Source organism: Oncorhynchus nerka, linkage group LG27 (genome assembly GCF_034236695.1).
Source record: "Oncorhynchus nerka isolate Pitt River linkage group LG27, Oner_Uvic_2.0, whole genome shotgun sequence".
Classification (NCBI taxonomy): Eukaryota; Metazoa; Chordata; class Actinopteri; order Salmoniformes; family Salmonidae; genus Oncorhynchus; species Oncorhynchus nerka.
The window spans coordinates 108,269,978-108,293,371 of record NC_088422.1 but is presented as its reverse complement, the minus strand read 5'-3'; the positions used below and the strand labels follow the sequence as shown (position 1 = coordinate 108,293,371).

Here is a 23,394-nt window from a genome sequence, read left to right as displayed (position 1 = left end):
CCAGGACCCATAGTAAATAGGTAGTTAACTTCACCAGGAACCATAGTGAATAGGGATCCCTAGGTAGTTAACTACGACCAGGACTCATAGTGAATAGGGTACCCTAGGTAGTTAACTACGACCAGGACCCATAGTGAATAGGGTACCCTAGGTAGTTAACTACGACCAGGACCCATAGTGAATAGGGTACCCTAGGTAGTTACTACGACCAGGACCCATAGTGAATAGGGTACCCTACGTAGTTAACTAGTTAACTCCAGGGAAAGGTGAGTAAAAAGGGAAAGGAAGATGGCGCCAAAGTCTGACTCAGACAAAGACGATGATGAACCCTGAATATAAGCTGATACTGCTAAAATAGTCAGGAAGGCTTTAAATTAGGACTATTTTCTGGGAATTCTCGGTGCTGGAGTTGGCGACTACAGACAATTATAATAACATCGTTATTGGCGGGGGAAACTCCAGCATTTCAATAGCGTTGGTGGTTCAGCGGTAAAGTTTTTGGCTACAACTCGGGAGACTGAGGTTCGGATCTCAGCCTTGAGACCGATAGACTAAAAATGATTTTTAGATTGTCATTCAACTATTTGTTTTGCCTGGAAGAATACAGTCACTAGTGTTTGTATAAGATATGAACTGAAAGTTTTTAATTAGGTTGTTTAGGTTGAATTGAGAGAATAATTCATTCAAAATAATGGCAATTTCGATGTAATACGTTGTGTTGCCAGAAAATGATGTGCCGGAATAATATATTGAGTCGTATTTAAATAAATGTATCATAGAAGAGAAAGTTGATGAATTCTAAGGAATAACGGAGAAATACGATAAAGTTTTGTGCAATCGGGATTTTATTTTTTTTAATGAATCGACTGACATACGATGTAAATTTTGCGAAGTGGTACGTTTTAAATTTTGGAGTATAGAAAGTTGGGAAGTTCGGATGGTTTTACTTTTTCGATAGAATTGAATGATGGTGTTGCAGTAGAAGAGAAAGTGAATTGAAGGGTAAACTGTTTTATTCACAAACACAACAACTTCCTATCTACTTTTCAACTCAGAGAGGAGAAGAGGTTTTGAAACTGTTGAATTCAGTAGTATAAAATCTACATTCAGTTTAGAGTGACAGGAATACATCACACAGTAGGCAGTATAAGATGAACCGTGTCCCCAGGTTCAGCTGGTGGACGAGATAGAAGACAACAAGGGACAAATATGTCTTTTAACTTGTCAAATACAATTGAAACCTTAGACATAGATTATATACAAGTGCTTGAACAGCGCAAACATTTTAACCATGTCGAGGACAAATAAAAAGCAAAAAAATATGACATAATTTTGGTCTCTTATGTTCTCTCTCTCTAGTCATGTACAAGAACAGCATAATGCCAGCGTCTCCAATGGCGCCCCGTTCCCTAGGGCATAGGGTGTGATTTGAGATGGCGTCCCGTTCCCTAGGGCATAGGGTGTGATTTGAGATGGCGCCCCGTTCCCTAGGGCATAGGGTGTGATTTGAGACACAGCCCAATGGCGCCCCGTTCCCTAGGGTATAGGGTGTGATTTGAGATGGCGCCCCGTTCCCTAGGGCATAGGGTGTGATTTGAGATGGCGCCCCGTTCCCTAGGGTATAGGGTGTGATTTGAGAAGCATCCAATGGCGCCCCGTTCCCTAGGGCATAGGGTGTGATTTGAGATGGTGCCCCGTTCCCTAGGGCATAGGGTGTGATTTGAGACACAGACCAATGGGACCATAGTGTGTGAGTTGAGATGCAGCCATTGACCTCCTATATCTAGTCAATTAGTTCATTATGACACAGTACAGAACATTCATTATGACACAGTACAGAACATTCATTATGAGACAGGACAGAACATTCATTATGAGACAGTACAGAACATTCATTATGACACAGTACAGAACATTCATTATGAGACAGGACAGAACATTCATTATGAGACAGTACAGAACATTCATTATGAGACAGTACAGAACATTCATTATGAGACAGGACAGAACATTCATTATGAGACAGTACAGAAGGTTCATTATGAGACAGTACAGAACATTCATTATGACACAGTACAGAACCTTCATTATGAGACAGTACAGAACCTTCATTATGAGACAGTACAGAAGGTTCATTATGAGACAGTACAGAAGGTTCATTATGAGACAGGACAGAACCTTCATTATGAGACAGTACAGAACCTTCATTTCTAAATTTGTGTCTCAATTGGCACCCTATTCCCTAAGTAGTGCACTACCTTTGACTAGGGCCTATGGGGTAGTGCACCACATAGGGAAAAGGGTAACATTTGGGATGCACAAATACATTTGTCCACATCAGTCAGTTTAGGCTGTTTATTATCTTCCTCTATTCGTTTTTCTCAGGAGGAACGACCTCCATCAGCAGCTGGAGGTGCATGGTGATTGGCCCTGCAGGGGAGGTGAGAGGTTAAAGGTCAGATTGGACCAATCAGGCTAATTAAAAGGTGAATAATAAATAAATAAACTTTAATCAAGGTGACATCAGCTCAATCACAGCATGATCTATAGGCTCTGTGACCTTCTGAGTTGAACTCCACAATGACTGGAATTATCTAAAGGGGAAGAACTCCACTACCGCTCACTGAGGAATAAAACATTTTGATACACAAAGACCCAAGTTGCAGAAGATAATAGTGTCTGCTTCCCAAATGGCACCCTATCCCCTATATTATAGTGCACTACCTTTCACCAGGGCCCATAGGGTAGTGCACTACACAGGGAATAAGGGGCCATTTTGGGACACAAGCCAGTGTTGTCTTCTAGTGCACTACAAAGGGAATAGGCGGCCATTTTGGGATAAAGGCTCTCTCTCAACACTCAAGTGTCAACAACTCTGAGCAGTGGGTAGTTACTCACTCATGACCCTGCGTGTCCAGCTGAACCTGCGGTGAACGAAGGGGAAGTAGAGCAGCAGACCGCTGAGGATGAAGATGGTACAGTACAGATACTCCAGCTCTGGCTTGTCTATGATCGGTGCTAGGACCAGGTAGCAGGACACTATCACCACCAGCACTGCTATGGGAATGGGACACTGTTGGGGGACAACCAGGACATAACCACCTGTCAGTCTCACAGGAGGGATCTGGGACAGTATTGCTCTAAAAACAGGTTTAAGTGAATCTGGGATTCAGGAAAACATCAAAGCGGTTACCACCCCATTTGTTGTGGTAACCAGCTGAGGGATGTGACTGGAGAAATGGAACCACTCTAAAATGTAGAGACAGAGCTATGGATGTAAGGACTGACCGTCCACGAGCTCAACATGATAGTTGTAACTATGTTCTTCCAATAGCCAAGAGATTAACAGGACTTGGATGTATGGCAATGTGAATCTTGTCTTACCTTGACGGGCCTCTTGAGTTCCTTCCTGGTGAAGCGCATGACGATGAGAGCGAGAGCTGTGAGGCCGTAGAAAGCCCACTGGGCGAAACTGAAGTAGTTGATCAGGGTGTTGATGTCTGCTGGGATAATGTAGAATACGGCCAGAATACCCTACAACCACAACAACAACAACAACAACAACAAGGTAAACTGAAGCAGCACATTTAAGGAACTTGAGAAAAAAAACATTATTTCTTGTTATTTCATTACTTTTCCTAAAAGTACAAACAGTTTCATTTCATTTCGGTAATGTTCTAGGAATGTTCTCCAACTGGTTTGACATTGGTAATGTTCTAGGAACGTTCTCCAACTGGTTTGACATTGGTAATGTTCTAGGAATGTTCTCCAACTAGTTTGACATTGGTAATGTTCTAGGAACGTTCTCCAACTGGTTTGACATTGGTAATGTTCTAGGAACGTTCTCCAACTGGTTTGACATTGGTAATGTTCTAGGAACGTTCTCCAACTGGTTTGACATTGGTAATGTTCTAGGAACGTTCTCCAACTGGTTTGACATTGGTAATGTTCTCAAATAGTTCAGGGAACATTCTTCTATGGGAATTTTAGTATGTTTCATACATGTTTCAGTGAACAGTGAACAGTTGGGGCCAATTTCATCTTAAAATGTTTCCTGTGAACAAATTTAAGATGTATAAATTGATATTTCGGATTAGAGGATGTCAAGGTCATATTTTTGCATTTTCTGTTCCAGGTAAAAGGTTGTTCAGATTCATTTAAATCTGTGGACCATACTTTTTAAATGGCTCAGAAAAACAGATTAATGGTCATGTATATATGTCTTTGAGCCTGGTAATGTACATGTGTCTTTGAGCCTGGTAATGTATATGTGTCTTTGAGCCTGGTAATGTACATGTGTCTTTGAGCCTGGTCATGTACATGTGTCTTTGAGCCTGGTAATGTACGTGTATCTTTGAGCCAGGTAATGTACATGTGTCTTTGAGCCTGGTAATGTATATGTGTCTTTGAGCCAGGTAATGTACATGTGTCTTTGAGCCTGGTAATGTACATGTGTCTTTGAGCCTGGTAATGTGTATGTGTCTTTGAGCCTGGTAATGTGTATGTGTCTTTGAGCCTGGTAATGTACATGTGTCTTTGAGCCTGGTAATGTACATGTGTCTTTGAGCCTGGTAATGTATATGTGTCTTTGAGCCTGGTAATGTATATGTGTCTTTGAGCCTGGTAATGTATATGTGTCTTTGAGCCTGGTAATGTACATGTGTCTTTGAGCCTGGTCATGTACATAGACCACTGGGGGGAAGTAATGTATAAAGTGATGGGTCAGGTTATAGGTTAGGCCACTGGAGGGCAATAATGTATAAAGTGATGGGTCAGGTTATAGGTTAGGCCACTGGGGGGCAGTAATGTATAAAGTGATGGGTCAGGTTATAGGTTAGTCCCCTGGGGGGCAGTAATGTAGAAAGTGATGGGTCAGGTTATAGGTTAGACCACTGGGGGGCAAGTAATGTATAAAGTGATGGGTCAGGTTATAGGTTAGGCCACAGGGGCAGTAATGTATAAAGTGATGGGTCAGGTTATAGGTTAGACCACTGAGGGGCAGTAATGTATAAAGTGATGGGTCAGGTTATAGATTAGACCACTGGAGGGCAGTCATGTATAAAGTGATGGGTCAGGTTATATGTTAGACCACTGGGGGCAGTAATGTATAAAGTGATGGGTCAGGTTATAGGTTAGGCCACTGGGGGGCAGTAATGTATAAAGTGATGGGTCAGGTTATAGGTTAGGTCACTGGGGGGCAGTAATGTATAAAGTGATGGGTCAGGTTATAGATTAGACCACTGGGGGGCAGTAATGTATAAAGTGATGGGTCAGGTTATAGGTTAGACCACTGGGGGGCAGTAATGTATAAAGTGATGGGTCAGGTTATAGGTTAGGTCACTGGGGCCAGTAATGTAATGTATAAAGTGATGGGTCAGGTTATATGTTAGGCCACTGGGGGGCAGTAATGTAAAAAGTGATGGGTCAGGTTATAGGTTAGGCCACTGGGGGGCATAATGTATAAAGTGATGGGTCAGGTTATATGTTAGTCCACTGGGGGGCAGTAATGTAATGTATAAAGTGATGGGTCAGTTTATAGGTTAGGTCACTGGGGGGCAGTAATGTATAAAGTGATGGGTCAGGTTATAGGTTAGACCACTGGGGGGCAGTAATGTATAAAGTGATGGGTCAGGTTATAGGTTAGACCACTGGGGGGCAGTAATGTATAAAGTGATGGGTCAGGTTATATGTTAGACCACTGGGGGGCAGTAATGTATAAAGTGATGGGTCAGGTTATAGGTTAGGCCACTGGGGGGCAGTAATGTATAAAGTGATGGGTCAGGTTATAGGTTAGGTCACTGGGGGGCAGTAATGTATAAAGTGATGGGTCAGGTTATAGATTAGACCACTGGGGGGCAGTAACGTATAAAGTGATGGGTCAGGTTATAGGTTAGACCACTGGGGGGCAGTAATGTATAAAGTGATGGGTCAGGTTATAGGTTAGGTCACTGGGGCCAGTAATGTAATGTATAAAGTGATGGGTCAGGTTATAGGCCCATTATTCTTTTTATAATTCTGCAAGCTCTGTCAAGTTGGTTGTTGATCATTGCTATAATATATAATGTAATTTATCACACTTTTATCCAAAGCGACTTATTCATGCAGACATTTTATGTGTGTTTCTTCCTGGGAATTAAACCTACTGTCTTTGCACTGCAAGCACCCTGCTCTACCAACTGATGTGCAGAGATTCTCAACACGATTTAAGTCCAAACTGTAACTAGGCCACTCAGGAACATTCAAAGTCTTCTTGTTAACAACATCTTAAGGGTCCGCCCCTTTTTTTCATTTTTTGCCACAAATCACATTCCCAAATCTAACTGCCTGTAACTCAGGCCTTGAAGCAAGTATATGCATATTCTTGGTACCATTTGAAAGGAAACACTTTGAAGTTTATGTAAATGTGAAAGGAATGTAGGAGAATATAACACAATGTATGTATAATATAGGAGAATGTAGGAGATGTACCATCATCTTGGAAATGCAAGAGAAAAGCCATAATGAATTATTCCAGCCCAGCTGCAATTTAGATTTTGGCCACTAGTTGGCAGCAGTGTGTGTGCAAAGTCAGACTGATCAAATGAACCTTTGCATTTCTGTTCAAAATTTGTCCTAGCAAATTTTCTTGTTACTTACAACCTCGTGTTAATCACATTAGCCTACGTTAGCTCACCCGTCCCCTGAAAGGGTAAACGATCCCGAAGTTCTTAAGCATCTCCAGTGTATATTTGGCCTTGTGTTTTTGGTTATTGACCTGCTGAAAGGTGAATTTGTCTCCCAGTGTTTTTTGGAAAGCAGACTGAACCAGGTCACCACTATGCTGGAAAATATGAAGACTGGTGCTCAGTCATGTGACGTGTTCAATTTACCCCAAACAATACGCTTTGTATTCAGGACAAAAAGTTAAGTTCTTAGCCACATTTTTTCAGTTTTACTTTAGTGCCTTATTGCAAACAGGATGCATGTTTAGGAATATTTTTTCTGTACAGGCGTCCTTGTTTTCAATGACATTTAGGTTAGTTTTGTGCAGTAACTGTAATGTTGTTGTTAAACTCTGTAACTGTTTTAAAGTCACCATTGGCCTCATGGTGAAATCCCTGTGCGGTTTCCTTCCTCTCCGGCCACTGAGTTAGGAAGGACGCCTGTATCTTTGTAGTGACTGGTTCCATACATAGTTTGACAGACTAAAGGACTGTAACAGAATTGTTCTAGTCTTTGTCTGGATGAAGTGAAGATGGATTACTGGGCTGAACACGCTAACAATAAGTGACTATTTGGACCATAAATGATGGACTTTATGGAACTTTATGGAATAAATCAGTCATTTATTGTCGAACTGGGATTCCTGGGAGTGCCTTCTGATGAAGATCATCAAAGGTAAGTGAATATTTATGGTGTTATTTCTAACTTTGTTGACTCCAAAATGGCGGATATTCCTCTGGTTGTTTTGGGTTCTGAGCGCCGTTCTCAGATTATGCTTTTTCCGTAAAGTATTTTTGAAAGGTTTCAAAATAAGAGGTTCACCAATTTGTACTATTTTGTGTGTATGTCCATTACATGAAATCCAAATAAAAATATATTTAAATTAGAGGTTGTAATGTAACAAAATAGGAAAAAAATCACCAAGTGTGATGAATACTTTTGCACTGTATCTCAGACTTACATTGAAGATGAGGGCAGGGGAAGGAGTGTAACGCTTCAGACTGATATAGGACAAGATCTTTACCATGTGACCCTCTCTTCCTGCCACATAGGTCAACCTGAGGTGGGACAGAGCACAAACATGTCAGTTCAACATAATATTGGCAATATGTTGAACCTGAATTTGGTTTTCTTTCTTTTCACCATTTTTAACTCTGCTTGTGCTCTGTTCTTTTATAAAAGCAGATTCAATCTGTTAAACACTTTGTGACAACTGCTGATATAAAAAGGGTTTTATAAAATACATTTGTTTTGAGTAAATTTGATTAGCAAAAACAATGTCTTCCTGAAGTTGTCCCTTTACCTGCCGGCTGTGAAGCAGCTCCCATTGGCCGCTCCCGAAGGTGGAGAAGACGACAAACACAGGGACTACCCACGACAGGGGGTACAGCACTCTGTCACCAAAAGTCTAAGGGGCAGAAGACGACAAACACAGGGACCACCCACGACAGGGGGTACAGCACTCTGTCACCAAAAGTCTAAGGGGCAGAAGAAGACAAACACAGGGACTACCCACGACAAGGGGTACAGCACTCTGTCACCAAAAGTCTAAGGGGCAGAAGACGACAAACACAGGGACTACCCACGACAGGGGGTACAGCACTCTGTCCCCAAAAGTCTAAGGGGCAGATGATGACAAACACAGGGACTACCCACGACAGGGGGTACAGCACTCTGTCACCAAAAGTCTAAGGGGCAGAAGACGACAAACACAGGGACTACCCACGACAGGGGGTACAGCACTCTGTCACCAAAAGTCTAAGGGGCAGAAGACGACAAACACAGGGACTACCCACGACAGGGGGTACAGCACTCTGTCACCAAAAGTCTACGGGCAGAAGACGACAAACACAGGGACTACCCACGACAGGGGTACAGCACTCTGTCACCAAAAGTCTACGGGGCAGAAGACGACAAACACAGGGACTACCCACGACAGGGGTACAGCACTCTGTCACCAAAAGTCTAAGGGGCAGAAGACGACAAACACAGGGACTACCCACGACAGGGGGTACAGCACTCTGTCACCAAAAGTCTAAGGGGCAGAAGACGACAAACACAGGGACTACCCACGACAGGGGGTACAGCACTCTGTCACCAAAAGTCTAAGGGGCACAAACAAGTCCCTCCGAGGAGACGGCGGGGGGGAACAATAAATCAAATGTAATTGTTTGTTGTTGAAAGAATGCTTCTTGTTTTTGCTAAGGGAGATATGATGAGCCACACCAATGGCTTCCTCTGTCTCCACCCCTCTCTATCTCCATGACGACCCTCTTACCACAGCAACAGCGGGAGACTGTAGTAGTTCCGTAGCGGTCATGGCGCTGAAGTAGGCAATGTTGACCAGCACATAGCACACAGACACCAAGGGAATACCAATGATAATGGCCAGGGGAAGGTTTCTGTTAGAGAGAGAGAGAGAGAGAGATATAGAGAGAGAGACAGAGAAATTTAGAGAGACAGAGAGTTAGTGTGAGATAGAGAGAGAAATATATAGAGAAAGAGACATATAGAGAGATAGAGAGATTTAGAGAGACAGAGAGTTAGTGTGAGATAAAGAGAGAGAGAGAGACATATAGAGAGATAGAGAGAGAGAGAGATATATATAGAGAGTGTTAGTGTGAGATATAGAGAGAGTGTTATTGTGAGATATATATAGAGAGAGAGATATATATATATAGAGAGATATAGAGAGATTTAGAGAGACAGAGAGTTAGTGATAGAGAGAATACAACCAACACATGTTACACAGAGACCAGTGTTAGTGGATTATGTAGCACACAGATAGAGAGAGAGACAGAGAGTTGATTAAACTCTTGTTGTCTCCCTAACAGGAAAGGAGGTGGCGTGTGAATGCCAAGGGAACCCAGACTTCCCGAAAATCAGACCAATAAAACAAATACAATCATTAAAACAATTTATCTGTGGCTGAATCAATTGAGATGGCTGAATCAATTGAGATGGCTGAATCAATTGAAGTGGCTGAATCAATTGAAGTGGCTGAATCAATTGAAGTGGCTGAATCAATTGAAGTGGCTGAGAAGTGGCTGAATCAATTGAAGTGGCTGAATCAATTGAAGTGGCTGAATCAATTGAGATGGCTGAAACAATTGAGATGGCTGAATCAATTGAGATGGCTGAATCAATTGAGATGGCTGAAACAATTGAGATGGCTGAATCAATTGAGATGGCTGAATCAATTGAGATGGCTGAATCAATTGAGATGGCTGAATTAATTGAAGTGGCTGAGAAGTGGCTGAATCAATTGAAGTGGCTGAATCAATTGAGATGGCTGAATCAATTGAGATGGCTGAATCAATTGAGATGGCTGAATCAATTGAAGTGGCTGAATTAATTTTTAAGTGGCTGAATCAATTCTTAAGTGGCTGAATCAAACATTCTCAGAACCTCAAGTGGCTGAATCTATCTCATCAGAGAAATCATAAGAGCGAGGGAAACAGCGCCCCTCTGTCTCAGTATGTGTAGCAGATGTATCTGATGCTGTCTGGCCAAAATGAGTATGACATGTGGTAACATGCAGAAGCATTTGATTGGTTGATGCCAGCGAGCATTTGACTTCCTTTGATATTTTTTAAATAAAATAATTAACCAATCAGCATTGAGATGAGCTCAACTGTGGAGAGTCCTGGTGCAGCAAAACCACCCCACAAGGGAGGCCACTTTGGATTTGGCTTCACACCAATCAAATCACATCCTAGGCAAAACGTCATCATTGTCAGAAAAACTTGTCCGTTTCTGGTCTGCTTGTGTTGATGTCCTGCAGTAGCTAGCTTGTGTTGATGTCCTGCAGTAGCTAGCTTGTGTTGATGTCCTGCAGTAACTAGCTTGTGTTGATGTCCTGCAGTAACTAGCTTGTGTTGATGTCCTGCAGTAGCTAGCTTGTGTTGATGTCCTGCAGTAACTAGCTTGTGTTGATGTCCTGCAGTAGCTAGCTTGTGTTGATGTCCTGCAGTAGCTAGCTTGTGTTGATGTCCTGCAGTAGCTAGCTTGTGTTGATGTCCTGCAGTAACTAGCTTGTGTTGATGTCCTGCAGTAGCTAGCTTGTGTTGATGTCCTGCAGTAGCTAGCTTGTGTTGATGTCCTGCAGTAGCTAGCTTGTGTTGATGTCCTGCAGTAACTAGCTTGTGTTGATGTCCTGCAGTAGCTAGCTAGCTAAATCAGCCCTTTCCTAAACCATGGATAGATGGACACGGAGATTTGGACTTCTCTGTACAGGCCAAAGATGATAACAGCGATTCTGATCAAGCCATAAATTCACAGGTTGTGCCACTGGCCTGAGACGATGTTCAATATGTAGCCTAGATATAGTAGGCTCACGTTAACTAGCTAAATAACGTAGCTGGTTCGTTGTTGCCCAGCGAGGAAGCTAGTCTAGTAAGTTATTTAGCCAGGTAGCCTAGATATAGTAGGCTCATGTTAACTAGCTAAATAACGTAGCTGGTTCGTTGTTGCCCAGCGAGGAAGCTAGTCTAGTAAGTTATTTAGCCAGGTAGCCTAGTCTACAAACTAAAAGTGTGTACTTCTCTCTGACAGAGTCATAGACTGTATTGCGAACATGACAGAGAGGAGGATGGCATTGGTGTTCAACTCGTCTACAAATAGGGTGAGTCAACAAGTTTTTTTTCTACTTGAACACACACACAAGAACTATGGATAGTCACATGATATTTAGCTATGTTGATTGTATTAATTTGTTTAATGGCTTTTAAACTGGCTTGGCTTCCTCAGTGATATTACCCACGCTTGGCTTCCCCAGTGATATTACCCACGCTTGGCTTCCCCAGTGATATTACCCACGCTTGGCTTCCCCAGTGATATTACCCACGCTTGGCTTCCCCAGTGATATTACCCACGCTTGGCTTCCTCAGTGATATTACCCACTCTTGGCTTCCCCAGTGATATTACCCACGCTTGGCTTCCCCAGTGATATTACCCACACTTGGCTTCCCCAGTGATATTACCCACGCTTGGCTTCCTCAGTGATATTACCCACGCTTGGCTTCCCCAGTGATATTACCCACGCTTGGCTTCCCCAGTGATATTACCCACGCTTGGCTTCCCCAGTGATATTACCCACGCTTGGCTTCCTCAGTGATATTACCCACGCTTGGCTTCCCCAGTGATATTGCCCACGCTTGGCTTCCCCAGTGATATTACCCACGCTTGGCTTCCTCAGTGATATTACCCACGCTTGGCTTCCTCAGTGATATTACCCACGCTTGGCTTTCCCAGTGATATTACCCACACTTGGCTTCCTCAGTGATATTACCCACGCTTGGCTTCCTCAGTGATATTACCCACGCTTGGCTTCCCCAGTGATATTACCCACACTTGGCTTCCCCAGTGATATTACCCACGCTTGGCTTCCCCAGTGATATTACCCACGCTTGGCTTCCCCAGTGATATTACCCACGCTTGGCTTCCCCAGTGATATTACCCACGCTTGGCTTCCTCAGTGATATTACCCACGCTTGGCTTCCTCAGTGATATTACCCACGCTTGGCTTCCCCAGTGATATTACCCACGCTTGGCTTCCTCAGTGATATTACCCACGCTTGGCTTCCCCAGTGATATTACCCACGCTTGGCTTCCTCAGTGATATTACCCACGCTTGGCTTCCTCAGTGATATTACCCACGCTTTTCCCCAGTGATATTACCCACGCTTGGCTTCCCCAGTGATATTACCCACGCTTGGCTTCCTCAGTGATATTACCCACGCTTGGCTTCCCCAGTGATATTACCCACGCTTGGCTTCCCCAGTGATATTACCCACGCTTGGCTTCCCCAGTGATATTACCCACGCTGGCTTCCCAGTGATATTACCCACGCTGGCTTCCTCAGTGATATTACCCACGCTTGGCTTCCTCAGTGATATTACCCACGCTTTTCCTCAGTGATATTACCCACGCTTGGCTTCCCAGTGATATTACCCACACTTGGCTTCCTCAGTGATATTACCCACGCTTGGCTTCCTCAGTGATATTACCCACGATTGGCTTCCAGTGATATTACCCACGCTTGGCTTCCCCAGTGATATTACCCACGCTTGGCTTCCCCCAGTGATATTACCCACGCTTGGCTTCCCAGTGATATTACCCACGCTTGGCTTCCCAGTGATATTACCCACGCTTGGCTTCCCCAGTGATATTACCCACGCTTGGCTTCCTCAGTGATATTACCCACGCTTGGCTTCCTCAGTGATATTACCCACGCTTGGCTTCCCAGTGATATTACCCACGCTGGCTTCCCAGTGATATTACCCACGCTGGCTTCCTCAGTGATATTACCCACGCTTGGCTTCCCCAGTGATATTACCCACGCTGGCTTCCCAGTGATATTACCCACGCTTGGCTTCCCCAGTGATATTACCCACGCTTGGCTTCCCAGTGATATTACCCACGCTTGGCTTCCTCAGTGATATTACCCACGCTGGCTTCCTCAGTGATATTACCCACGCTTGGCTTCCTCAGTGATATTACCCACGCTGGCTTCCCAGTGATATTACCCACACTTGGCTTCCTCAGTGATATTACCCACGCTTGGCTTCCTCAGTGATATTACCCACGATTGGCTTCCCCAGTGATATTACCCACGCTTGGCTTCCCCAGTGATATTACCCACACTTGGCTTCCCCAGTGATATTACCCACGCTTGGCTTCCCCAGTGATATTACCCACGCTTGGCTTCCCCAGTGATATTACCCACGCTTGGCTTCCCCAGTGATATTACCCACGCTTGGCTTCCTCAGTGATATTACCCACGCTGGCTTCCTCAGTGATATTACCCACGCTGGCTTCCCCAGTGATATTACCCACGCTTGGCTTCCTCAGTGATATTACCCACGCTTGGCTTCCCAGTGATATTACCCACGCTTGGCTTCCTCAGTGATATTACCCACGCTGGCTTCCTCAGTGATATTACCCACGCTTGGCTTCCCAGTGATATTACCCACGCTTGGCTTCCCCAGTGATATTACCCACGCTGGCTTCCTCAGTGATATTACCCACGCTTGGCTTCCCCAGTGATATTACCCACGCTGGCTTCCCCAGTGATATTACCCACGCTTGGCTTCCCAGTGATATTACCCACGCTTGGCTTCCCAGTGATATTACCCACGCTTGGCTTCCTCAGTGATATTACCCACGCTTGGCTTCCTCAGTGATATTACCCACGCTGGCTTCCTCAGTGATATTACCCACGCTTGGCTTCCCCAGTGATATTACCCACACTTGGCTTCCTCAGTGATATTACCCACGCTTGGCTTCCTCAGTGATATTACCCACGATTGGCTTCCCCAGTGATATTACCCACGCTTGGCTTCCTCAGTGATATTACCCACGATTGGCTTCCTCAGTGATATTACCCACACTTGGCTTCCTCAGTGATATTACCCACGCTTGGCTTCCTCAGTGATATTACCCACACTTGGCTTCCCCAGTGATATTACCCACGCCTGGCTTCCTCAGTGCTATCAACCACGCTTGGCTTCCTCAGTGCTATTACCCACGCCTGGCTTCCTCAGTGATATTACCCACACTTGGCTTCCTCAGTGCTATTAACCACACTTGGCTTCCGCAGTGATATTACCCACACTTGGCTTCCCCAGTGATATTACCCACACTTGGCTTCCTCAGTGATATTACCCACGCTTGGCTTCCTCAGTGATATTACCCACGCTTGGCTTCCTCAGTGATATTACTTACCCACGCTTAGCTTCCTCAGTGATATTACTTACCCACGCTTGGCTTCCTCAGTGATATTATCCACACTTGGCTTCCCCAGTGATATTACCCACACCTGGCTTCCCCAGTGATATTACCCACACTTGGCTTCCCCAGTGATATTACCCACACTTGGCTTCCTCAGTGATATTACATACGCTTGGCTTCCCCAGTGATATTACCCACGCTTGGCTTCCCCAGTGATATTACCCACACTTGGCTTCCTCAGTGATATTACATACGCTTGGCTTCCCCAGTGATATTACCCACGCTTGGCTTCCTCAGTGATATTACCCACGCTTGGCTTCCTCAGTGATATTACCCACGCTTGGCTTCCCCAGTGATATTACCCACGCTTGGCTTCCCCAGTGATATTACCCACGCTTGGCTTCCCCAGTGATATTACCCACGCTTGGCTTCCCCAGTGATATTACCCACGCTTGGCTTCCTCAGTGATATTACCCACGCTTGGCTTCCTCAGTGATATTACCCACGCTTGGCTTCCCCAGTGATATTACCCACACTTGGCTTCCCAGTGATATTACCCACGCTTGGCTTCCTCAGTGATATTACCCACGATTGGCTTCCCCAGTGATATTACCCACGCTTGCTTCCCCAGTGATATTACCCACACTTGGCTTCCCCAGTGATATTACCCACGCTTGGCTTCCCCAGTGATATTACCCACGCTTGGCTTCCCCAGTGATATTTACCCACGCTTGGCTTCCCCAGTGATATTACCCACGCTTGGCTTCCTCAGTGATATTACCCACGCTTGGCTTCCCCAGTGATATTACCCACACTTGGCTTCCCAGTGATATTACCCACGCTTGGCTTCCCCAGTGATATTACCCACGCTTGGCTTCCTCAGTGATATTACCCACGCTTGGCTTCCCAGTGATATTACCCACGCTTGGCTTCCCCAGTGATATTACCCACGCTAGTGATATTACCCGCTTTTCCTCAGTGATATTACCCAGCTGAGTGATATTACCCACGCTTGGCTTCCCAGTGATATTACCCACGCTTGGCTTCCCCAGTGATATTACCCACGCTTGGCTTCCCCAGTGATATTACCCACGCTTGGCTTCCTCAGTGATATTACCCACGCTTGGCTTCCTCAGTGATATTACCCACGCTGGCTTCCTCAGTGATATTACCCACGCTTGGCTTCCCCAGTGATATTACCCACACTTGGCTTCCTCAGTGATATTACCCACGCTTGGCTTCCTCAGTGATATTACCCACGATTGGCTTCCCCAGTGATATTACCCACGCTTTTCCCAGTGATATTACCCACACTTGGCTTCCCAGTGATATTACCCACACTTTTCCCCAGTGATATTACCCACGCTTGGCTTCCCCAGTGATATTACCCACGCTTGGCTTCCCAGTGATATTACCCACGCTGGCTTCCTCAGTGATATTACCCACGCTTGGCTTCCTCAGTGATATTACCCACGCTTGGCTTCCCCAGTGATATTACCCACGCTTGGCTTCCTCAGTGATATTACCCACGCTTGGCTTCCCAGTGATATTACCCACGCTTGGCTTCCCAGTGATATTACCCACGCTTGGCTTCCTCAGTGATATTACCCACGCTTGGCTTCCCCAGTGATATTACCCACGCTTGGCTTCCCCAGTGATATTACCCACGCTTGCTTCCTCAGTGATATTACCCACGCTGGCTTCCCAGTGATATTACCCACGCTGGCTTCCCCAGTGATATTACCCACGCTTGGCTTCCCCAGTGATATTACCCACGCTTGGCTTCCCCAGTGATATTACCCACGCTTGGCTTCCTCAGTGATATTACCCACGCTTGGCTTCCTCAGTGATATTACCCACGCTTGGCTTCCTCAGTGATATTACCCACGCTTGGCTTCCCCAGTGATATTACCCACACTTGGCTTCCTCAGTGATATTACCCACGCTGGCTTCCTCAGTGATATTACCCACGATTGGCTTCCCAGTGATATTACCCACGCTTGGCTTCCTCAGTGATATTACCCACGATTGGCTTCCTCAGTGATATTACCCACACTTGGCTTCCCAGTGATATTACCCACGCTTGGCTTCCTCAGTGATATTACCCACACTTGGCTTCCCCAGTGATATTACCCACGCCTGGCTTCCTCAGTGCTATCAACCACGCTTGGCTTCCTCAGTGCTATTACCCACGCCTGGCTTCCTCAGTGATATTACCCACACTTGGCTTCCTCAGTGCTATTAACCACACTTGGCTTCCGCAGTGATATTACCCACACTTGGCTTCCCCAGTGATATTACCCAGGCTTCCCCAGTGATATTACCCACACTTGGCTTCCTCAGTGATATTACCCACGTGAGTGATATTACCCACGCTTGGCTTCCTCAGTGATATTACTTACCCACGCTTAGCTTCCTCAGTGATATTACTTACCCACGCTTGGCTTCCTCAGTGATATTATCCACACGGCTTCCCCAGGATTTACCCAGTGATATTACCCACACTTGGCTTCCCAGTGATATTACCCACACTTGGCTTCCTCAGTGATATTACATACGCTTGGCTTCCCAGTGATATTACCCACGCTTGGCTTCCCAGTGATATTACCCACACTTGGCTTCCCCAGTGATATTACATACGCTTGGCTTCCCCAGTGATATTACCCACGCTGGCTTCCTCAGTGATATTACCCACGCTTGGCTTCCCAGTGATATTACCCACACTTGGCTTCCAGTGATATTACCCACGCTTGGCTTCCCCAGTGATATTACCCACGCTGCTTCCCAGTGATATTACCCACGCTGGCTTCCCAGTGATATTACCCACGCTTGGCTTCCTCAGTGATATTACCCACGTTGGCTTCCAGTGATATTACCCACGCTGGCTTCCCCAGTCAGTGATATTACCCACGCTTGGCTTCCCAGTGATATTACCCACGCTTGGCTTCCTCAGTGATTTACCCACGCTGGCTTCCCAGTGATATTACCCACGCTTGGCTTCCCAGTGATATTACCCACGCTTGGCTTCCCCAGTGATATTACCCACGCTTGGCTTCCCAGTGATATTACCACGCTGGCTTCCCAGTGATATTACCCACGCTTGGCTTCCTCAGTGATATTACCCACGCTTTCCCAGTGATATTACCCACGCTTGGCTTCCCAGTGATATTACCCACGCTGGCTTCCTCAGTGATATTACCCACGCTTGGCTTCCCAGTGATATTACCCACACTTGGCTTCCCCAGTGATATTACCCACGCTTGGCTTCCTCAGTGATATTACCCACGATTGGCTTCCCAGTGATATTACCCACGATTGGCTTCCCAGTGATATTACCCACGATTGGATATTACCCACGATTGGCTTCTCAGTGATATTACCCACACTTGGCTTCCTCAGTGATATTACCCACGCTGGCTTCCTCAGTGATATTACCCACACTTGGCTTCCCAGTGATATTACCCACGCCTGGCTTCCTCAGTGCTATCAACCACGCTTGGCTTCAGTGCTATTACCCACGCCTGGCTTCCTCAGTGATATTACCCACACTTGGCTTCCTCAGTGCTATTAACCACACTTGGCTTCCGCAGTGATATTACCCACACTTGGCTTCCCAGTGATATTACCCACACTTGGCTTCCTCAGTGATATTACCCACGCTTGGCTTCCTCAGTGATATTACCCACGCTTGGCTTCCCAGTGATATTACTTACCCACGCTAGCTTCCTCAGTGATATTACTTACCCACGCTTGGCTTCCTCAGTGATATTATCCACACTTGGCTTCCCCAGTGATATTACCCACACTTGGCTTCCCAGTGATATTACCCACACTTGGCTTCCCCAGTGATATTACCCACACTTGGCTTCCTCAGTGATATTACATACGCTATTTCCCAGTGATATTACCTTGGCTTCCTCACCCACGCTGGCTTCCTCAGTGATATTACCCACGCTGTGATATTACCCACGCTTGGCTTCCAGTGATATTACCCACACTTGGCTTCCTCAGTGATATTACCCACGCTGGCTTCCTCAGTGATATTACCACGATTGGCTTCAGTGATATTACCCACGCTTGGCTTCCTCAGTGATATTACCCACGATTGGCTTCCTCAGTGATATTACCCACACTTGGCTTCCTCAGTGATATTACCCACGCTTGGCTTCCTCAGTGATATTACCCACACTTGGCTTCCCCAGTGATATTACCCACGCCTGGCTTCCTCAGTGCTATCAACCACGCTTTCCTCAGTGCTATTACCCACGCCTGGCTTCCTCAGTGATATTACTTGGCTTCCTCAGTGCTATTAACCCACGCTTCCTCAGTGATATTACCCACGCTTTCCTCAGTGATATTACTTACCCACGCTAGCTTCCTCAGTGATATTACTACCTAACGCTTGGCTTCCTCAGTGATATTATCCACACTTGGCTTCCCCAGTGATATTACCCACACCTGGCTTCCCCAGTGATATTACCCACACTTGGCTTCCCCAGTGATATTACCCACACTTGGCTTCCTCAGTGATATTACATACGCTTTCCCCAGTGATATTACCCACGCTGGCTTCCCAGTGATATTACCCACACTTGGCTTCCTCAGTGATATTACATACGCTTGGCTTCCCCAGTGATATTACCCACGCTGGCTTCCTCAGTGATATTACCCACGCTTGGCTTCCTCAGTGATATTACCCACACTTGGCTTCCCAGTGATATTACCCACGCCTGGCTTCCTCAGTGCTATTACCCACGCTGGCTTCCTCAGTGCTATTACCCACGCCTGGCTTCCTCAGTGATATTACCCACACTTGGCTTCCTCAGTGCTATTAACCACACTTGGTTTCCAGTGATATTACCCACACTTGGCTTCCCAGTGATATTACCCACACTTGGCTTCCTCAGTGATATTACCCACGCTTGGCTTCCTCAGTGATATTACCCACGCTTGGCTTCCTCAGTGATATTACCCCACGCTTAGCTTCCTCAGTGATATTACTTACCCACGCTGGCTTCCTCAGTGATATTATCCACACTTGGCTTCCCAGTGATATTACCCACACTTGGCTTCCCAGTGATATTAACCACACTTGGCTTCCCAGTGATATTACCCACACTTGGCTTCCTCAGTGATATTACATACGCTTGGCTTCCCAGTGATATTACCCACGCTGGCTTCCCAGTGATATTACCCACACTTGGCTTCCTCAGTGATATTACATACGCTGGCTTCCCCAGTGATATTACCCACGCTGGCTTCCTCAGTGATATTACCCACGCTGGCTTCCCAGTGATATTAACCACACTTGGCTTCCCAGTGATATTACCCACACTTGGCTTCCTCAGTGATATTACATACGCTGGCTTCCCCAGTGATATTACCCACGCTTGGCTTCCCCAGTGATATTACCCACACTTGGCTTCCTCAGTGATATTACATACGCTGGCTTCCCAGTGATATTACCCACGCTTGGCTTCCTCAGTGATATTACCCACGCTTGGCCTCAGTGATATTACCCACACTTGGCTTCCCCAGTGATATTACCCACACTTGGCTTCCTCAGTGATATTACCCACGCACTGCTACTAGTGAGCAGTATATGATGCACTCACTGCACTGGTAGTCACTTTGAATCTCTGATGAATGACAGTGGAAATCCAGTCTAAATAAGCTGCATCCCAAATGGCACCCTGTTCCTTACATAGTGCACTACTGTTTACCAGGGCCCATCGTGGACGCACCCTAAATGTCAGCTGTATGGACACTCACCTATATGGGTTTTCCAGCTCCTCTGTTATAAAGTTCAGCTGATTCCTGAGAGACAACACGTGTTTATAGAACCACGTATAAACAGGTTGGGTTGACATTCAAAACAGAAATCTCAAACCATAAAACTGTTTTATTGAGGAAGTGATAAGAACAGAGAGATAGGATACATCCCCAATGGTACCCGACCCCCTACTTAGTGGACTACTTTAGGCTAGAGCGCTATGGGCCCCTGACTAGAGCACTATGGGCCCCCTGACTAGAGCGCTATGGGCCCTGACTAGAGCACTATGGGCCCCCTGACTAGAGCGCTATGGGCCCTGACTAGAGCGCCACGGGTACCCCATGACTGAGCGCTATGGGCCCCCTGACTAGAGCATTACAGGCCCCCCTGACTAGAGCACTATGGCCCCCTGACTAGAACGCTATGGCCCCTGACTAGAACGCTACAGGCCCCCTGACTAGAGCGCTATGGGCCCTGACTAGAGCACTATGGGCCCTGACTAGAGCGTCACGGGCCCCTGACTAGAGCACTAGGGCCCCTGACTAGAGCGCAATGGGCCCCCTGACTAGAGCACAATGGGCCCCTGACTAGAGCACTATGGCCCCCTGACTAGAACGCCACGGGCCCCCTGACTAGAGCACCACAGGCCCCTGACTAGAGCACTATGGGCCCCCTGACTAGAGAACCACAGGCCCCCTGACTCGAGCACTATGGGCCCTGGACGAGAGAGCCATGGGCACCCCTGACTGAGAGCCATGGGCACCCCCTAGAGCTATGGGCCCCCCTGACTAGAGCACTATGGGCCCTGACTAGAGAGCCATGGGCACCCCTGACTAGAGCGCTATGGGCCCCCCTGACTAGAGCGCTATGGGCCCCCCTGACTAGAGCGCTATGGGCCCCCCTGACTAGAGCGCTATGGGCCCCCCTGACTAGAACACTACGGGCCCTGACTAGAGCGCTACGAGCCCTGACTAGAGCGCTACGAGCCCTGACTAGAGCGCTACGAGCCCTGACTAGAGCGCTACGAGCCCTGACTAGAGTGCTACGGGCCCTGACTAGAGCGCTACGAGCCCTGACTAGAGTGCTACGGGCCCTGGTCAAAAGTATTGACCTATTTAGGAAGTAGGGTGCCATTTGGGATGCAGTTGTAGTCTTACCACCCATCGTAGGCCCAGAGCCCGTTGTAAAACGCCAGTCCAATGGATCCAAAGGAGGTTGAGGCTCCTTCAAATGGGTTGGACAGATTCTCAGTGTTTCCTGGACACAAACGTGACAGTATATACATTTTAATATTCATACTTCTGACCAGGGCCCATAGGGTGTACCCAAAAGTAGTACACTACACAGTGATATTGGAAACTTCTGCATGATAATACAGGGTGGGTACTGGAATAAATGGAAAGGTTTTCATCCCAAATGGTACCCTATTCTATACAGAAGTGTCCTACTTTGACCAGGATCCATAGGGCTCTGAGGGATAAATACTGGGCGGCAGGATAGCCTAGCTATTAGAGTGTTGGACTAGTAACCGAAAGGTTGCAAGATCGAATCCCAAGCTGACAAGGTAAAAACATGTTGTTCTGCCCCTGAACAAGGCAGCTAACCCACTGTTCCTAAGCCGTCATTGAAAATAAGAATTTGTTCTTAACTGACTTACCTAGTTAAATAAAGGCAAAATACAATTAAAATCAATATACGGCTCTGAGGGATCCATAGGGCTCTGAGGGATGTCTGGGTTCTAGGGGATCTTACAGGGCTCTGAGGGATCCATAGGGCTCTGAGGGATGTCTGGGTTCTAGGATCTTACAGGGCTCTGAGGGATCCATAGGGCTCTGAGGGATGTCTGGGTTCTAGGGGATCTTACAGGGCTCTGAGGGATCCATAGGGCTCTGAGGGATGTCTGGGTTCTAGGGGATCTTACAGGGCTCTGAGGGATCCATAGGGCTCTGAGGGATGTCTGGGTTCTAGGGGATCTTACAGGGCTCTGGGGGATCTATAGGGCTCTGAGGGATGTCTGGGTTCTAGGGGATCTTACAGGGCTCTAAGGGATCTACAGTATAGGGCTCTGAGGGTTCTATAGCAATCTGAGGGCTCTGATACATCTGAGGGATCTATAGGGCTATGGGCGATCCGTAGGGCTCTGGGGGATCTGAGGCATTTATAGAGCTCTGATGGATCTATTGGGCTCTAATGGATCTATAGGGCTCAGAGATCTGAGGAAAGTATAGGCCTCTGAGGGATGTATAGGGGTCCGTAGGGCTCTTAGGGGATCTATAGGGCTCAGAGATCTGAGGGATCTGTTGGGCTCTGGGGACCTGTTGGGCTCTGGGGATCCGTTGGGCTCTGTCTGACTTTCTGCTCTGGGGGATCCCGTGGACCTATAGGGATCTGTCGGGCTCAGAAATCGGAGGAATTTTTAGGGCTCTGATGAATCTATAAGGCTCTGATGGATCTATAGGGCTCTGATATCTGAGGGATGTATAGGGCTCTGTGGGATCCGTAGCGCTCTGGGGGAGTCGTAGGGCTCTGATGGATCTGTAGGGCCCGGGGGGATCTACAGTATAGGGCTCTGGGGGATCTACAGTATAGGGCTCTAGGGGATCTACAGTGTAGGTCACTGGGGGATCTACAGTGTAGGGCTCTAGGGATCTACAGTGTAGGTCACTGGGGGATCTACAGCGTAGGGCTCTGGGGGATCTACAGTGTAGGGCTCTGGGTGGAGGGGATCTACAGCGTAGTGCTCTGGGGGTCTACAGCATATGGCTCTGGGGGATCTACAGTATAGGGCTCTGGGGGAGGGGATCTACAGCGTAGGGCTCTGGGGTCTACAGCATATGGCTCTGGGGGATCTACAGTGTAGAGCTCAAATGGATCTGTCAGGATCAGATGGATCTGTCGGGCTCAGATGGATCTGTCGGGCTCAGATGGATCTGTCGGGCTCAGATGGATCTGTCAGGCTCTGAGGGATCTGTCGGGCTCTGAGGGATCTGTCGGGCTCTGAGGGATCTATCGAGGGATCCCTGGGGGATCCATAGGGCTCTGGGGGATCCATAGGGCTCTGGGGGATCCAAAAATTATGCAGAAAAATTAATCCATGTTTTTGTCACTTCTAGGTTAGACTACTGCAATGCTCTATTTTCTGGCTACCCGGATAAAGCACTAAATAAACTTCAGTTAGTGCTAAATAC

The 23,394-nt window shown here is 46.7% G+C and overlaps 1 protein-coding gene across 1 annotated transcript; it reads right to left on the bottom strand.

Annotated features, from left to right (window-relative positions):
- Window positions 1–995: 995 nt before the first annotated feature.
- On the bottom strand, window positions 996–21,670 carry LOC135565180 (b(0,+)-type amino acid transporter 1-like). The gene is given in 10 exon segments (XM_065011241.1): window positions 996–2,430; window positions 2,899–3,073; window positions 3,385–3,534; window positions 7,664–7,760; window positions 8,006–8,040; window positions 8,042–8,110; window positions 8,981–9,104; window positions 20,206–20,250; window positions 21,364–21,463; window positions 21,655–21,670. Coding segments are annotated over 10 exon segments (873 nt in total). The 3' UTR covers window positions 996–2,368.
- Between the last annotated feature and the right edge of the window lie 1,724 nt (window positions 21,671–23,394).